This window comes from Pan paniscus, chromosome 9 (assembly GCF_029289425.2).
Source record: "Pan paniscus chromosome 9, NHGRI_mPanPan1-v2.0_pri, whole genome shotgun sequence".
Lineage (NCBI taxonomy): Eukaryota > Metazoa > Chordata > Mammalia > Primates > Hominidae > Pan > Pan paniscus.
Window position 1 is genome coordinate 57373618 of NC_073258.2, and position 19098 is coordinate 57392715.

The following is a 19098-nucleotide window of genomic DNA, read 5'->3' on the forward strand; positions in this document are numbered from 1 at the left end:
GCCCAGACACAAGGTTCCTGCCCGAAGCATGCTAGAGTTTTTCAAGAGTTTGAAGTCTCTGAAGACCTGCACACTGAATATGTTTGTTTCTAGGTCCCAGTCCCCAAGCTTGACAACAAGATTTTCCAAATAAAAATCAGATTCCCTGGGGAAAGAAAGACAAACAGCATTCATTAGCCAAGATTCCACTCAAAATTTTACCCAAAGAGTGAAATGTGGAGATTGCCTAGGGACTCACTTAGATAATACTATTAAATAAAAAAAGAATGCAATTACTCCTATATAAAATGAGAATTGATACTGCTGGCCCTGGGTTGAAAAAATCAATAGATAGCAAGCACAGGATTCTGGCTCCAATGGTCAATTTTAATGTGAATATTGTGAACAGAACTAAATGTAACCCCCATATTCTGCATCAAGAGCAACTCCTGATACATAAGTCATAAAAACCAGGTGATATAAAACATAAATTCAACATGTGAGTAGTTATAAAAAGTGAATATCAACTTTTAATTAACTTCTTAATGTGACCAGAAGGGGTATTAATTAAAATTCTTGTTGTACTTATCATATATTTGGTCTTATTTCTAGGGATTAATTAAAATTATTTGGTTGGAAAATATTTTTTTTTATATGATGAGCCTGTGATATTCCCTCAAAGCATATAGAAACATCATAAGTAAATACTGATAGCATTTCTTTTTTTTTAACTTATTATGTGGAATTTTCTAGTCTGTAAGCATTGTAGATGCAAAAGGTATGTCTGCAGTTACATTCTAGACACTGTATTTCCATCACTCAAATTAAACAATACTTTTATATTATATGCTTTATTATTTAAAATAATGGATCATTAGATACAACCTAAATTTTCACTTAACCAGCTTCTCCCATTTCCATTTCCTCCATTCTATTCAGAATTAACCAGTTTTGATTATCACAACCTTTTTTTTTTATTATTATACTTTAACTTCTGGGGTACGTGTGCAGAATGTGTAGGTTTGTTACATAGGTATACATGTGCCATGGTGGTTTGCTGCACCCATCAACCTGTCATCCACATTAGGTATTTCTCTTAATGCTATCCCTCCCCTAGACCCCCAGACCCTGAAAGATCCTGGTGTGTGATGCCATCCCCCCACCCACAACGTGTCCATGTGTCCTTATTGTTCAACTCCCACTTATGAGTGAGAACAGGTAGTGTTTGGTTTTCTGTTCTTGTGTTAGTTTGCTGAGAATCATGGTTTCCAGTTTCATTCATGTCCCTGCAAAGGACATGAACTCATTCTTTTTTATAGCTGTATAGTATTCCATGGTGTATATGTACCACATTTTCTTTATCCAGTCTATTATTGATGGCCATTTCAGTTGGTTGCGAATTTTTGCTATTGTAAATATTGCTGCAATAAACACACATGGGCATGTCTTTTTATAGTAGAATGATTTTTAATCCTTAGGGTATATACCCAGTAATGGGATTGCTGGGTCAAATGGTATTTTTAGTTCTAGATGCTTGAGCAATCACCACACTGTCTTCCACAATGGTTGAGCTAATTTACACTTCCACCAACAGTGTAAAAGCATTCCTGTTTCTCCACATCCTCTCCAACAAGTTGTTTCCTGACTTTTTAATGATCGCCATTCTAACCAGCATGAGATGGCTATCTCATTGTGGTTTTGATTTGCATTTCCCTAATGAGCAGTGATGATGAGCATTTTTTCATGTTTGTTGGCTGCATAAATGTCTTCTTTAGAGAAGTGTCTGTTCATATCCTTTGCTGATTTTTGATGTTTTTTTTTTTTGGTGTAAATTTGTTTAGGTTCTTTGTAAATTCTGGATATTAGCCCTTTGTCAAAGATCAGATGGTTGTAGATGTGTGGAGTTATTTCTGAGGCCTCTGTTCTGTTTCACTGGTCTATATATCTGTTTTTGTGCCAGTACCATGCTGTTTTGGTTACTGTAGCTTTGTAGTATAGTTTGAAGTCAGGTAGCATGATGCCTCCAGCTTTGTTCATTTTGCTTAGGATTGTCTTGGCTATGCGGGCTCTTCTTTGGTTCCATATGAAATTTAAAGTAGTCTTTTCCAACTCTGTGAAGAAAGTCAATGGTACCTTGATGGGGACAGCACTGATTCTATAAATTATTTTGGGTAGTATGACCATTTACATGATACTGATTCTTCCTATCCATTAGCATGGAATGTTTTTCCATTTGTTTGTGTTGTATCATATTTCCTTGAGCAGTGTTTTGTAGTTCTCTTTGAAGAGGTCCTTCACATTGCTTGTATGTTGTATTCCAAGGTATTTTATTCTCTTAATAGCAATTGTGAATGGGAGTTCACTCATTATTTGGCTCTCTGTTTGTCTGTTTTTGGTGTATGGAAATACTTGTGATTTTTGCACATTGATTTTATATCCTCAGACTTTGCTGAAGTTGCTTATCAGCTTAAGGAGATTTTGAGCTGAGATGATGGAGTTTTCTAAAAATATACAATCATGTCATCTGCCAACAGAGACAATTTGACTTCCTCTCTTCCTATGTGAATACAATTTATTTCTTCCTCTTGCCTGATTGCCCTGGCCAGAATTTCCAATACTTTGTTGAATAGGGTTGGTAAGAGAGGGAATCCTTGTCTTGTGCCAGTTTTCAAAGGTAATGCTTCCAGGTTTTGCCAATTCAGTATGATATTGGCTGTGGGTTTGTCATAAATAGCTCTTATTATTTTGAGATACATTCCATCAATAACTAGTTTATTGAGAGTCTTTAGCATGAAGGACTGTTGAATTCTGTCGAAGGCCTTTTCTGCATCTATTGAGATAATCATGTGGTTTTTGTCATTGGTTCTGTTTATGTGATGGATTATGTTTATTGATTTGTGTATGTTGAGCCAGCCTTGCATCCCAGGGATGAAGCCTACTTGATCGTGGTTTATACGCTTTTTGATGTGCTGCTGGATTCAGTTTGCCAGTATTTATTGAGGATTTTCACATTGATGTTCATCAGGGATATTGGCCTAAATTTTTCTTTTGTGTTGTGTCTCTGCCAGGTTTATCAGGATTACGTTGGCCTCGTAAAATGAGTTAGGGAGAATTCCCTCTTTTTCTATTGATTGGAATAGTTTCAGAAGGAATGGTACCAGCTCCTTTTTGTACCTCTGGTAGAATTTGGCTGTGAATCCATCCGGTCCTGGATTTATTTTGGGGGTTGGTAGACTATTAATTACTGCCTTAATTTCAGAACTTGTTATTGTTCTATTCAGGGATTCAACTTCTTCCTGATTTTGTCTTGGGAGGGTGTATGTGTCCAGGAATTTGTCCATTTCTTCTAGATTTTCTAGTATATTTGCATAGAGGTGTTTATAGTATTCTCTGATGGTAGTTTGTATTTCTGTGGGATCAGTGGTGATATCCCCTTTATCATTTTTTATTGCATCTATTTGATTCTTCTCTCATTTCTTCTTTATTAGTCTGGCTAGTGAGCTATCTATTTTGTTGATCTTTTCAAAAAACAAGCTCCTGGATTCATTGATTTTTTGAAGGGTTTTTCATGTCTCTATCTCCTTCAGTTCTGCTCTGATCTTAGTTATTTCTTGTCTTCTGCTATCTTTTGAATTTGTTTGCTCTTGCTTCTCTAATTATTTTAATTGTGATGTTAGGGTGTCAATTTTAGATCTTTCCTGCTTTCTCTTGTGGGCATTTAGTGCTACAAATTTCCCTCTACACACTGCTTTAAATGTGCCCCAGAGATTCTGGTATGTTGTGTCTTTGTTCTAATTGGTTTCAAAGAACATCTTAGATTCCCACACAATAATAGTGGGAGACTTTAACACCTCACTGTCCATATTAGACAGATCAATGAGACAGAAAATTAACAAGGATTTCCAGGACTTGAACTCGGCCCTGGACCAAGAGGACCTAATAGACATCTACAGAACTCTCCACCCCAAATCAACAGAATATGCATTCTTCTCAGCACGACATCACACTTATTCTAAAATTAACTACATAATTGTAAGTAAAACAAATTCAAAAGAATGGAAATCATAACAAACAGTCTCTCAGACCACAGTGCAATCAAATTAGAACTCAGGATTAACATATTCATTCAAAACCACACAACTACATGGAAACTGAACAACCTGCTCCTGAGAAACTACTGGGTAAATAACGAAATTAAGGCAGAAATAAAGACTATCACAACCTTTTATTCTCTTTTCAAGAGATTTTTATCATCTTAAAAATTGTAAGTGTGGGGGTGGAGCCAAGATGGCCGAATAGGAACAGCTCCAGTCTACAGCTCCCAGCATGCGCAACGCAGAAAATGGGTGATTTCTGCATTTCCAACTGAGGTACCGGGTTCATCTCATGGGGGAGTGTGGGAAAGTGGGTGCAGGACAGTGGGTGCAGAGCATCGAGCGTGAGCTGAAGCAGGGCGAGGCATCGCCTCACCTGGGAAGCACAAGGGATCAGGGAATTCCCTTTCCTAGTCAAAGAAAAGGGTGACAGACGGCACCTGGAAAATCGGGTCACTCCCACCCTAATACTGCACTTTTCTAACAGTCTTAGCAAACAGCACACCAGGAGATTATATCTTGTGCCTGGCTCGGAGGGTCCTATGCCCATGGACCCTTGCTCATTGCTAGCACAGCAGTCTGAGGTCAAACTGCAAGGCAGCAGCGAGGCTGGGGGAGGGGCATCCAATATTGCCGAGGCTTGAGTAGGTAAACAAAACAGCCCAGAAGCTTGAATTGGGTAGAGCCTGCTGCAGCTCAAGGAGGCCTGCCTGCCTCTGTAGACTCCACCTCTGGGGGCAGGGCATAGACAAACAAAAGGCAGCAGAATCCTCTGCAGACTTAAATGTCCCTGTCTGACAGCTTTGAAGAGAGTAGTGGTTCTCCCAGCACGCAGCTGGAGATCTGAAAACGGACAGACAGCCTCGTCAAGTGGGTCCCTGACCCCCGAGTAGACTAACTGGGAGGCACCCCCCAGTAGGGGCAGATTAACACCTCACACGACTGGGTACTCCTCTGAGACAAAACTTCCAGAGGAATGATAAGGCAGCAACATTTGCTGTTCACCAATATCCACTGTTCTGCAGCCTCCAGTGCTGATACCCAGGCAAACAGGGTCTGGAGTAGACCTCCAGCAAACTCCAACAGACCTGCATCTGAGGGTCGTGATGGTTAGAAGGAAAACTAACAAACAGAAAGGACATCCACACCAAAACCCCATCTGTACATCAACATCACCAAAGACCAAAGGCAGATAAAACCACAAAGATGGGGGTAACAGCAGAGGAGAAAAATGAAACTGTAAAAATCAGAGCACCTCTCCTACTCCAAAGGAATGCGGCTCCTCACCAGCAATGGAACAAAGCTGGACAGAGAATGACTTTGATGAGTTGAGAGAAGAAGGCTTCAGACGATCAAACTATTCAGAGCTAAAGGAGGAAGTTCGAACCCATGGCAAAGAAGTTAAAAACCTTGAAAAAATATTAGATGAATGGCTAACTAGAATAACCAATGCAGAGAAGTCCTTAAAGGACCTGATGGAGCTGAAAACCAAGGCATGAGAACTACATGCTGAATGCACAACCCTCAGTAGCCGATTCAATCAACTGGAAGGATGGGTATCAGCGATGGAAGACGAAATGAATGAAATGAAGTGAGAAGAGAAGTTTAGAGAAAAAAGAATGATAAGAAATGAACAAAGCCTCCAAGAAATATGGGACTATGTGAAAAGACCAAAGCTCCGTCTGGTGTACCTGAAAGTGACGGGGGGAAAGGAACCAAGTTGGAAAACACTCTGCAGGATATTATCCAGGAGAACTTCCCCAATCTAGCAAGGCAGGCAAACATTCAAATTCAGGAAATACAGAGAATGCCACAAAGATACTCCTCGAGAAGAGCAACTCCAAGACACATAATTGTCAGATTCACCAAAGTTGAAATGAAGGAAAAAATGTTAAAGGCAGCCAGAGAGAAAGGTTGGGCTACCCACAAAGGGAAGCCCATCAGACTAACAGCGGATCTCTCAGCAGAAACTCTAGAAGCCAGAAGAGAGTGGGGGCCAATATTCAACATTCTTAAAGAAAAGAATTTTCAACTCAGAATTTCATATCCAGCCAAACTAAGCTTCATAAGTGAAGAAGAAATTAAAATCCTTTACAGACAAGCAAATGCTGAGAGATTTTGTCACCATCAGGCCTGCCCTAAAAGAGCTCCTGAAGGAAGCACTAAACATGGAAAGGAACAACCAGTACCAGCCACTGCAAAAACATGCCAAATTGGAAAGACCATCAAGGCTAGGAAGAAACTGCATCAACTAATGAGCAAAATTACTAGCTAACATCATAATGACAGGGTCAAATTCACACATAACAATATTAACCTTAAATGTAAATGGGCTAAATGCTCCAATTAAAAGACACAGACTGGCAAATTGGATAAAGAGTCAAGACCCATCAGTGCACTGTATTTAGGAAACCCATCTCACGTTCAGAGACACACATAGGCTCAAAATAAAGGGATGGAGGAAGATCTACCAAGCAAATGGAAAACAAAAAGAGGTAGGGGCTGCAATTCTAGTCTCTGATAAAACAGACTTTAAACCAACAAAGATCAAAAGAGACAAAGAAGGCCATTACATAATGGTAAAGGGATCAATTCAACAAGAAGAGCTAACTATCCTAAATATATATGCACCCAATACAAGGATACCCAGATTCATAAAGCAAGTCCTTAGCGACCTAGAAAGAGACTTAGACTCCCACACAATAATAATGGGAGACTTTAACACCCCACTGTCAACATTAGACAGATCAATGAGACAGAAAGTTAACAAGGATATCCAGGAATTGAACTCAGCTCTGCACCAAGCAGACCTAATAGACATCTACAGAACTCTCCACCCCAAATCAACAGAATAGACATTCTTCTCAGCACCACACCACACCTATTCCAAAATTAACCACATAGTTGGAAGTAAAGCACTCCTCAGCAAATGTAAAAGAACAGAAATTATAACAAACTTTCTCTCTGATCACAGTGCAATCAAACTAGAACTCAGGATTAAGAAACTCACTCAAAACTGCCCAACTACATGGAAACTGAACAACCTGCTCCTGAATGACTACTGGGTACATAATGAAATGAAGGCAGAAATAAAGATGGTCTTTGAAACCAACAGGAACAAAGACACAACATACCAGAATCTCTGGGACACATTCAAAGCAGTGTGTAGAGGGAAATTTATAGCACTAAATGCCCATAAGAGAAAGCAGGAAAGATCTAAAATTGACACCCTAACATCACAATCAAAAGAACTAGAGAAGCAAGAGCAAACACATTCAAAAGCTAGCAGAAGGCAAGAAATAACTAAGATCAGAGTAGAACTGAAGGAAATAAACCCTTCAAAAACCTCTTCAAAAAAATCAATGAATCCAGGAGCTTGTTTTTTGAAAAGATCAACAAAATTGATAGACCGCTAGCAAGACTAATAAAGAAGAAAAGAGAGAAGAAGCAAATAGATGCAATAAAAAATGATAAAGGGGATATCACCACTGATCCCACAGAAATACAAACTACCATCAGATAATACTATAAACACCTCTATGCAAATAAACTAGAAAATCTAGAAGAAATGGATAACTTCCGCGACACATACACCCTCCCGAGACTAAACCAGGAAGAAGCTGAATCTCTGAATAGACCAATAACAGGAGCTGAAATTGTGGCAATAATCAATAGCTTACCCACCAAAAAAAGTCCAGGACCAGATGGATTAACAGCCGAATTCTACCAGAGGTACAAGGAGGAGCTGGTACCATTCCTCCTGAAACTATTCCAATCAACAGAAAAAGAGGGAATCCTCCCTAACTCATTTTATGAGGCCAGCATCATCCTGATACCAAAGCCTGGCAGAGACACAACAAAAGCAGATAATTTTAGACCAATATCCCTGATGAACATCGATGCAAAAATCCTCAAAAAAATACTGGCAAACTGAATCCAGCAGCACATCAAAAAGCTTATCCACCATGATCAAGTGGGCTTCATCCCTGGAATGCAAGGCTGGTTCAACATACACAAATCAATAAACGTGATCCAGCATGTAAACAGAACCAATGACAAAAACCATATGATTATCTCAATAGATGCAGAAAAAGCCTTTGACAAAACTCAACAACACTTCATGCTAAAAACTCTCAATAAATTAGGTAATGATGGGACATATCTCAAAATAATAAGAGCTATCTATGACAAACCCACAGCCAATATCATACTGAATGGGCAAAAACTGGATGCATTCCCTTTGAAAACAGGCACAAGACAGGGATGTCCTCTCTCACCACTCCTATTCAACATAGTGTTGGAAGTTCTGGCCAGGGCAATTAGGCAGGAGAAGGAAATAAAGGGTATTCAATTAGGAAAAGAGGAAGTCAAATTATCCCTGTTTGCAGATGACATGATTGTAGATCTAGAAAACCCCATCGTCTCAGCCCAAAATCTCCTTAAGCTGATAGGCAACTTCAGCAAAGTCTCAGGATACAAAATCTATGTGCAAAAATCACAAGCATTCTTGTACATCAAAAACAGAGAGCCAAATCATGAGTGAACTTCCATTCACAATTGCTTCAAAGAGAATAAAATACCTAGGAATCCAACTTACAAGGAACGTGAAGGACCTCTTCAAGGAGAACTAGAAACCACTGCTCAATGAAATAAAAGAGAATACAAACAAATGGAAGAACATTCCATGCTCATGGGTAAGAAGAATCAAGATCATGAAAATGGCCATACTGCCCAAGGTAATTTATAGATTCAATGCCATCCCCATCAAGCTACCAATGGCTTTCTTTAAAGACTTGGAAAAAACTACTTTAAAGTTCATATGCAACCAAAAAAGAGCCCACATTGCCAAGTCAATCCTAAGCCAAAAGAACAAAGCTGGAGGCATCATGCTACCTGACTTCAAACTATACTACAAGGCTACAGTAACCAAAACAGCATGGTACTGCTACCAAAACAGCATGGTACTGGTAACACAACAGAGATATAGACCAATGGAACAGAGCAGAGCCCTCAGAAATAATGCCGCATATCTACAACCATCTGATCTTTGACAAACCTGACAAAAACAAGTAATGGGGAAAGGATTCCCTATTTAATAAATGGTGCTGGGAAAACTGGCTAGCCATATGTAGAAAGCTGAAACTGGATCCCTTCCTTACACCTTATACAAAAATTTATTCAAGATGGATTAAAGACTTAAAAGTTAGACCTAAAACCATAAAAACCCTAGAAGAAAACCTTGGCAATACCATTCAGGACATAGGCATGGGCAAGGACTTCATGTCTAAAACACCAAAAGCAATGGCAACAGAAGCCAAAATTGACAAATAGGATCTATTTAAACTAAAGAGCTTCTGCACAGCAACAGAAACTACCATCAGAGTGAACAGGCAACCTACAGAATGGGAGAACATTTTTGCAATCTACTCATCTGACAAAGGGCTAATATACAGAATCTACAATGAACTCAAACAAATTTACAAGAAAAAAACAAACAACCCCATCAAAAAGTGGGCAAAGGACTTGAACAGACACTTCTCAAAAGAAGACATTTATGCAGCCAAAAGACACATGAAGAAAGGCTCATCATCACTGGCTATCAGAGAAATGCAAATCAAAACCACAATGAGATACCATCTCACACCAGTTAGAATGGCGATCATTAAAAAGTCAGGAAACAACAGGTGCTGGAGAGGATGTGGAGAAATAGGAACACTTTTACACTGTTGGTGGGACTGTAAACTAGTTCAACCATTGTGGAAGTCAGTGTGGCGATTCCTCAGGGATCTAGAACTAGAAATACCATTTGACTCAGCCATCCCATTACTGGGTATATACCCAAAGGATTATAAATCATGTTGCTATAAAGACACATGCACACGTATGTTTTTTGTGGCACTATTCACAATAGCAAAGACTTGGACCAACTCAAATGTCCAACAATGATAGACTGGATTAAGAAAATGTGGCACATATACACCATGGAATACTATGCAGCCATAAAAAATGATGAATTCATGTCCTTTGTAGGGTCATGGATGAAGCTGGAAACCATCATTCTCAGCAAACTATCGCAAGGACAAAAAACCAAACACCACATGTTCTCACTCATTGGTGGGAATTGAACAATGAGAACACATGGACACAGGAAGGGGAACATCACACACCGGGGCCTGTTGTGGGGTTGGGGGAATGGGGAGGGATAGCATTAGGAGATATACCTAATGTTAAATGACGAGTTAATGGGTGCAGCACACCAACATGGCTCATGTATACATAGGTAACTAACCTGTACATTGTGCACATGTACCCTAAAACTTAAAGTATAATAATAAAAAAATGGTAAGTGTATATGGCAGTAATCTTACCTATATGGGCAACAACAACAAAAAATAGATAAATACAGAACCTCTCTAGAACTTAATCCACTGGCATGACTGAAATGCTATACCTGTTTTATAGTAACTCTCCATTTATTCCTGCTTCCTAGCCCCAGCACCTGGAAACCCCCATTCTCCTCTGTGTTTATGCATTTGATTATTTTGCATACCTTATATAAGTGACATCACAGAATACTGGCCCTTTTGTGATGGACTTATTTTACTTAACACAATGTCTTCAAGGTTAATAAATTCTGTCTAGTTTTTAAAATAAATCAATTTACTATTATATTTTTGGTAAATAAACGTTATGTATCATTTCTACTTATGTAGTTTTAAATTTATGTGAGGGAATTTATGATGTCTACATCATTTTTGATTGACTTATTTTTTCTTCAAAGAATATGATTTTGTTATTTACATATCTTGATTGTTATAGATTTGTTTATGAATTTAAACTAGATTAAAAAATTGGTTGTGTTGAGTCTTCTATATTACGTGAAACAATGTAACTCACATCTTTTTAGTCCTCATTTTTCTCTCATACAATATTCTATCAAGTCTGTACACTTGGATGACACTTGGAAATTGTTAGGCCACATAGTGTCAATATTTTCAAATCTGTTAGATGCAACAAAAATTTTTTGGTATTTCTATTTATCATATATGTTAGTACTTACATTTGCAAATATTTAATGTTCATACAGCCAGGAAAAAGTTGGGGATATTTTTCCACTCACACCTCTAGCAGTTATAATAATTCCAGGAAGCTCCTATTTTGGTAAATAAAGGAAGCAATAAAATATCATTAAAATTTTACTTTGAACAATAATTAAAAATACATTTAGTCTACTGGACAACTGAATAGCCACACAAAAATTAATAAAGAAGAACCACTACATCTAATTATACACAAAAATTAACTTCAAATCAACACCCTAAATATAAAAGTAAAATGATAAAACTCTTAGAAGACAACATAGGTGTAAATCTTCACGACCTTCTTTGTGTTTGGCAATAGATTCCTAAACATGCTACCCCAGCTACAAGCAACAACAGCAGAAAATTTATAAATCAAGCTTCATCAAAATTAAAAATATTTCTTCATCAAAGGACATTATAAAGACAGTGAAAAGACAACCTAAAAAGTGGAAGGGAAAATTTTCAAATAATACATTTGATAGGTATTAGATAACTAGAATACATAAAAAAACTCCCACAACTCAACAATAAGGAGTCAAATAACCTCAGAAGTCTACTTAAAAATGACAAAAATACTTGAATAAAATTTTCTTCAGAGAGATAAACAAATGCCCAATAAAAACATGAAAGTTACTCAACATTAGTTATTAAAGAATTGTAAATGAGAATCACAATGAAATACCACTTCATATAAATCAGAATGGAAGACAGAAAATAGCAAACATTGGCGAGGATGTGGATAAACTTATACCCTCGTGCTTTGCTGTTGGGAATGTAAATGTAAAATCATTCAGGTACTAAGCTACTATACAAAGCAGTTTGGCAGTTCCTCAAAAAGTTAAACATAGAATTACCATATGACTACAATTCCACTACAAGATATATACCCAGGTAATCAAACAAAGTCATGTAGAGGCAGCTCTACTCACATTAGCCAAGAGGTTAAGAAAAAAAAAGTCAAAATTTCCATCAACAGATAAATGGATACACAAATTGTGATATATGCATACAGTGGGATATTATCCCTCTCTGTAAAATAAATATAGCTTTTGAATAAAAGAGAATAAACTTAACTAAGGAGGCGGAAGGTGTGTAGACTGAAAACTACAAAACATTTGTGAAATAAATTCAAGAATATAACAAATGGAAAGTCATCCTAGGTTCATGAATTGGAGAACTTAATATTGTTAAAATGCCTATTCTATCCAAAGTGCTTTGCAGGTTCAATGAAATCTCCAAAACCCCAAAGACATGGTTTACAGTAACAGAAAAAAAGAAAGCCCTAAATTTTACATGGAACCACAAAACACCCTGAGTAGTCAAAATAATCTAGAAGACGAAGAACAAAACTGGAGGTTCCATATTTTCTAATTTCAAAATATATTACAAATCTGCAGTAATTAAAACTGCACAGGACAAAACATAGTGTTTCACGCCTATAGTGCCAGCAATTTGGAAGGCTGAGGAAAGTGGATTGCTTGAGGCCAGAAGTTCAAAACCAGTCTTGGCAACATAATTTGATCTCATCTCTACAAAAAATAAAATAACATAAAAATTACCTGGGCATGGTGATATGCACCTCTAGTCCCAGCTTTTTGGGAGGCTGAGGCAGGAGGATCTCTTAAATCCAGAACGTTGTCTGCAGTGAATCACAATCAGGCCACTGCACCAGTGCACTCCAGCCTGGGTGACACATTGAGACTCTGCCTCAAAAAAATAACAAAACAAAACTGTATGGTACTTACATACAGACTGACATATAGACCACTGGAAGATAGAGAGAGAACAAAAGAACAAATCCACATATATATGGTCCACATCTTCGACAGGGCTCCTAACACAGAGTAAAGGAGAGTCTCTTCAACAAATGGTTCTGGGAAAACTGGATATCCACACGCAAAAGAATAAAATTGGGCCCTTATCTAATTATACTCAAAAGTCAACTCAAAATGGATTAAACATAAGACCTGAAACTTCAAAACTCCTAGGAGAAAAGATAGAGAAAATTTTTATTACATTAGTCTTGGGAATGATTGCTTGAAGATGATACCAAAAGTACAGACAGCAAAATAAAAACAAAATTGACAAGTTGGAATTTATCAAACTAAAAAACTTCTGCATAGTTAAGGAAACAATCAACACAGTGTATATACAGTATACAAAATGGGAGAAAATATTTGCAAACCATATATCTGATAAGGGTTTAACTTCTAAAATATATTAAAAACTCCTACAACTCTATATCGACAAACAAACAAAAAATCCTAATGACCCAATTGAAAACAGGCTAAAGACATGAATTGACATTTCTTCAAAGAAGAGATACAAATGACCAACAGCTATATGAAAAGATACTCAAGATCACCACTCAGGAGGAAAATGCAAATCAACACCAAATCAACATCAAGTGAAAGGAGGGCAGGAGAAGGTAAAAGGCCTGCCCCTGAGGCATAACACCCAACATTATAACAAAAGACTGTAACAAAGGCTATGGGAATTATGAGCCAGGAACCCTGGATGAAAACCAACATATATCATAACACCACAATGACACATTCTTGGTATTGAGGTGCAGAGTATCACCCTCACCTTTTTTAAATTTATTTTTTAGTATGAAAATATACTTTATTGATAACCTGATTTTTCCCAAACATTTTTTTCATTGAGTCTTTTACATCTTTGTTCCTCAAACTGTAGATGACGGGATTCAGCGAGGGAATCACAATGGTGTAAAATATTGACACTATCATGTCATGGTCCGAAGCATAGCTGGAACTTGGTCTCACATACATGAAGAGGATTGTCCCATAATAAATTGACACTCCAGTTAGGTGAGCTCCACATGTAGAGAAGACTTTTCTCCTCCCTTCAGCAGAATACATCTTCAGAATGGCCAACAGAATCAAACCACAGGAGATCAGAACAATCAGGATAGTGACCAGCTCAATAGAGCCCACAAAGTAGAAGAGTAGAAGCTGGTTTGTGTGAGTGTCAGAACAAGAAATAGCAAGGAGAGGAGGGATATCACAAAAGACACGCCTAATTTCATTGGATCCACAGAAGGATAGGCTAAATGTAGCCACTGTATGTATAGTAGCATGTAAAATGCCAGCAACATAGGAAGCATTGATGAGTGGCAGGTAGACTCTGGGTGACATGCTCACTGAATACAGGAGAGGGTTGTAGATGGCTACATAACGATCATAAGCCATTGCAGCCAAGAGAAAGCATTCTGTGGTTCCAAAACTACAAGCAAGAAACACCTGTGCTACACATCCAAGGAATGAAAATAATTTATTCTTTGACGTAAAATCTACTAACATATTTGGGGTAATAACTGAGGAATAGCAGGCATCCACAGAAGACAACATACTCAGAAAATAGTACATGGGTTTGTGGAGCTGGGAATCCCTAATGACCAGTAAAATCAGTCCCAAATTTCCCATGAGAGTGAAGAGGTAGATTGCTAGAAACAGGAAGAAGAAGATGATCTGCAGTTCAAGATTGTCTGTGAAGCCCTTCAGTACAAATAAGGTAACTTCAGTGACATTCTTCATGTTGAAATCTAGAACAAACTTGAAGATATGCATAAAGTTACAGTTCATATTATGACAAAAAGAATGAACAATACCATGACTCAAGGGGATGTTAACTGTGCTCTTGTGTATACTGTATGACATATATTCAGCAGTGCATAATTCTCTAGTAGTGAATCAGAAGACAGTGACAAACTGGTCAGCCATGTGTTCATGCCACTCACTGCAGAATCAAATGGAAGAAATGGACGTTCATTAGTTGGCTGGACTTATTCTGTTTCTAAAATCATCAGGTCTACTGGTTAATTTACCACTGAATTGTATTAAGCTGTTTATATATTAAATAATATTAAAACACACAAAAATGAGTGGCTTAAACAATCTTTTGGCATCCAAATACACAAGAGACTGTATCAGGGGACAGAACATTGGAATACAATACCAGAATTTTAGAACTTGTAGCAATTGTGCAAAATGATTTGCTATATCTACTTGTCTATAGAATGAGAACATTAATAGTTTGTTCACAAGATTGGAGTAAATATTGAAGGAAAATTGCATTAATAAAATAGAATATGTAAAATAATTTTGATTATAGAATATGCTGAATTAGGTTGGTTCTACAGAGTATTCTATCAAGATTAAATCCAATGAACAATTATGATTTTTTTCATCTGCTCATTCAAATGTCTCTGAATTATTCTTTGGAGAATGAAGAAATTTTGTGAATTACTTGATCATTTTGTGCCAAAAATAAACATGCAAATTACCATGATTCCATTTTCTACATTACAATTGTCTTAATTTTGCTTTGTGCAAATAAGATACTTCAACCAAATTTCTTGTGAGACAGGCATTTCTACTAGATGCCAAAATAAGTTATATTGGGTAAAAATTAAGTTAATATTAGCACATAGTCAAAGATTCAGAGTTATAAAGAGAAAATCACTATGATTCTTGAAGATTTAATAATATATAATCAACTTTTTAAATTAATGCAAATCTATTTTTATGAATCAAATTTTAATGGAAGGGAGAAAACTTCAAATATCATGAATGTAATAATGAAACACTAAGTTTGCTAAATAACAGGCATGTATTTAGCACTTGCTGCAAGAACAGACATTTCTTGTACATTACCTTATTTCACCTTTATAGCAACTTTCATAGCTAATAATTTCCAGAGCCAAGATTCAATCCCAGGTTTCTCTCATTGTACATGAAATTTTTGCATTTTTTCATGGCCTCATAAATGGCTTCATTCTGCAACTGGAACACTCTTCCTCTTACCCCTCTGCTGACCTCAGGGAAATAAAGGTAAAGCAAAACATGATTCTTGATGTATTTGTATTTTTTAAGCCATTAAATCTAGAGAAACATAAAATAAGTAGCAATCTGAAGTGACTTCTAGATTATAAAGCCAGAAAATAAATTTAAAATAAGTATTGATTGTTTTCCTTATTACTTCAAAATACAAGACCCCAGATAAATGAATAAGTCAAATGTTTTTTTGCCCTTTGTTGATATTTATTGGTAAATTCATGACCTTTGAACTATCTTTATCTATAAGAAAAATAAAAGCATATACTCTATTAGGAGCACTCTTATTTATCTCTGTAAGTACAAATACAATATTTTCTATTTTTTATTGTTTTCTAGTAAGTGTTGGATTTTAATTCTTAGGCATAACTCTAAATAAATCATATTTTGATGAATACACTTGATTCACATATGTAATAGTCCAGAACTGAAGTGTTTAGTTCTTGGTGTTTAGTAGCTAAAAAGTTTAGTAAAAAAAAAACATAGTTATTCTTGATATTGTAGATTCTAGCTGCCGAAATATTCTTCAAATTATCTGAAATTTTCTCTTACCTGTGGAACAGCAAATGCAGATTTAGGTATTCTATGAGTATGGCCAACTTAGATTGTTTATATCTTTGTAATCGACTGTTGATGAAATCCAAGGAGATGTCCCAAGGGGAATATGCCCCAATTATCTTCTGTTTCAAAATAGCACCATGATGATTTACTTAATAATAAAAAGTAAATGATTCCAGAATAAGGCACTGCATGCTCCTACTTATTGAATCAATAGAGTTCTTTGGCTTCTGTTTAAAATGTGTCAGATTTGAATTTCCCTGATGACTACTGATGTTGAACATCTTTTCATACATCTGAAGGCCATTTGTATGTCTTCTTTGGAAAAAAAATGTATTCAAGTCCTTTGCCAGTTTTAAAATAAGATTATTGTTATTGTGGCTATTGAATTTATATATTTTGATATTAATCCCCTATTAGATATATCATTTACAAATATTTTTTGCTTGGCTGATGGTTTTCTTCATTGTGCAGAAGATTTTGACTTTGATGTAGCCCTACTTGTCTAATTTTGGTTTTGTTACTTGGCTTTTTATGTCATTGCTTGTATTTTTATGTTAGATCCAACAAGTTACTGCCAAGCTGAAGGTCCTAAAGTTTTTCCTTATGTTTTCTTCTAGAAATTGTAGTTTTAGGTTTTATGTTTAAATTTTTAATCCATTTTGGGTTGGTTATTTTATATGGTATAAGACAAGGGTCCAATTTAATTCCCCATTGTGTATTCTTGGCACACTTGTGAAAGATCATTTGACTATATACATGTGGGATTGTTTCCAGGCTCCCTATTCTGTTCCGTTGGTCTATATATCTGTCCTTATTCCAGTCCCATGCTATTTAATTACTGTAGTTTTGTAATATCATTGAAATAAAAAAGTATAATACCTCTAGCTTTGTTTTTCTTTCTCAAGATTCCTTCGGCTATTTGAAGTCTTTTGTAATTGCACATAATTTTTACGATGTTTTTTCTATTTCTGTAAAACCCAGCACTAGGATTTTGCAGGAAATGCGTTAAATCTGAAGACCCCTTTGGGTAATATGGAGATTTTAATTATTGCAGATCAAAACCACAATGAGATATCATCACACACCTGTTATGGCCATTATTTTTTTTAAAAAAAGTATTGATAGGAATGTGGAGAAATTGGAACCCTGGTGTACTGTTGACAAGAATGTAAAACAGTGCAGCCATGATTGAAAATAATATGGAAGTTCCTTGAAACATTAAAAACAGGATTACTATACAATCCTGAAATTCTGAAACCACCTTCGCAAAATTATGACAGTAAGAGAAATCTGCCATGACTGACTTCTTCTTGCTTCTATCATAACAGGCTGTCTGTCTTTGCTCATCTCTGGGCATGGACCAAATAACTTCGGGAGAAATTTAGTTTATAGTTTAAATGATAATAGTCCTTTGCAAAAACTAAACCACCTTTGTAAAACTAATCAAAGGCACCAAGTTAAGAGGATGAGAGGAGTCTGTGTTCTGCTAAGATATAGGCCTAGTAAAATGATTACCAGCCATTTTTTCCTGGAAGTCACAAGATTTGCAGCTTCCCCAATTATTCCTGCAGATAACATAGCTATTGTAGAACCTAAGATTGGCATTTTGAGATTCTTTTCAAATATTTGTATATCTGATAGCTGGATGGCCCCACCTGGACCTCTGACTCAAACAGTCATGTGGCCCCCACCCAGAAACACACTCAACACATGAGGATCATTTTCCACATCCCTATGATTCATCCTAAATTGATCAGCAACACCCATACCCTAGCCCTCTGCCCATCAAACTATCTTTGAAAAGCACCTAACTTTCAAGCCTTCAAGGAGATTGAATTGAGTAATAACTCCCTCTCCCACATGGTGTGGCAAGCCTCATCTCTTTTGCTTATTCTCATGCATTTTCATCCTCATAGCTTAGCTCCAGCTTATGAATGAGATGACATGATATTTATTTTTCCATTCTTTTCTTTACTGCAATGCCGTGGTCTCAGTAAATTGATTTTGTCTGTGGAGCAGTCAGCAAAAAATCCATTTGGCAGTTACAATTCAATATCTGGGTATTTATCCAAAATACTTGAAATCAGGATTTTGAAGATATATGTAGTCCATGTTTAATGCAGTATTATTCACAATGGCCAAAATGTGGAAGCAACCTAAATGTGCATTAATAGATTAATGGCAAACGAATAAGAGGTATATACACAGCTTTAAAAAGAGTAGACCCTGTCATATGTGTTATCATGGTAGAACCTGGAGGACTTTACTGACAAACACTGTGTGATTCCACTTACGTGCGATATCTGTAATACTCTCAATGATTAGAGAGTAGAATGGTGGGCTGCCAGGGGCTGAGGAGAGGGGTAATGGGAGTTTATATTCAATGGATACTAAATTGCCATCATGTATGACATAAGAATTCTAGAGATCTATTGTACAACATTGTACCTATAGTTAATACTGCATCACACACATAAATTTTGTTGAGAAGGTAGTTCTCATGTTAAATTTCTTATCATAAAATTT

General features: G+C 36.6%; 1 protein-coding gene across 1 annotated transcript; it reads right to left on the minus strand.

Moving 5' to 3' along the window:
- Positions 1-12167: 12167 nt before the first annotated feature.
- LOC100967935 (olfactory receptor 5T2) lies at positions 12168-15910 on the minus strand. Its single transcript, XM_003806066.6, has 2 exons — positions 15832-15910; positions 12168-14914 (listed from the first exon to the last, which is right to left on the minus strand). Exon 2 carries the CDS (start codon positions 14833-14835, stop codon positions 13756-13758), a length of 1080 nt encoding a protein of 359 aa, XP_003806114.5. The 5' UTR covers positions 14836-14914; positions 15832-15910; the 3' UTR covers positions 12168-13755.
- Positions 15911-19098: the final 3188 nt, after the last annotated feature.

Coding starts and splice junctions, on each gene's coding strand:
- LOC100967935 (XM_003806066.6), bottom strand. CDS start 14,835: ATGTCATACAGTATACACAAGAGCACAGTTAACATCCCCTTGAGTCAT.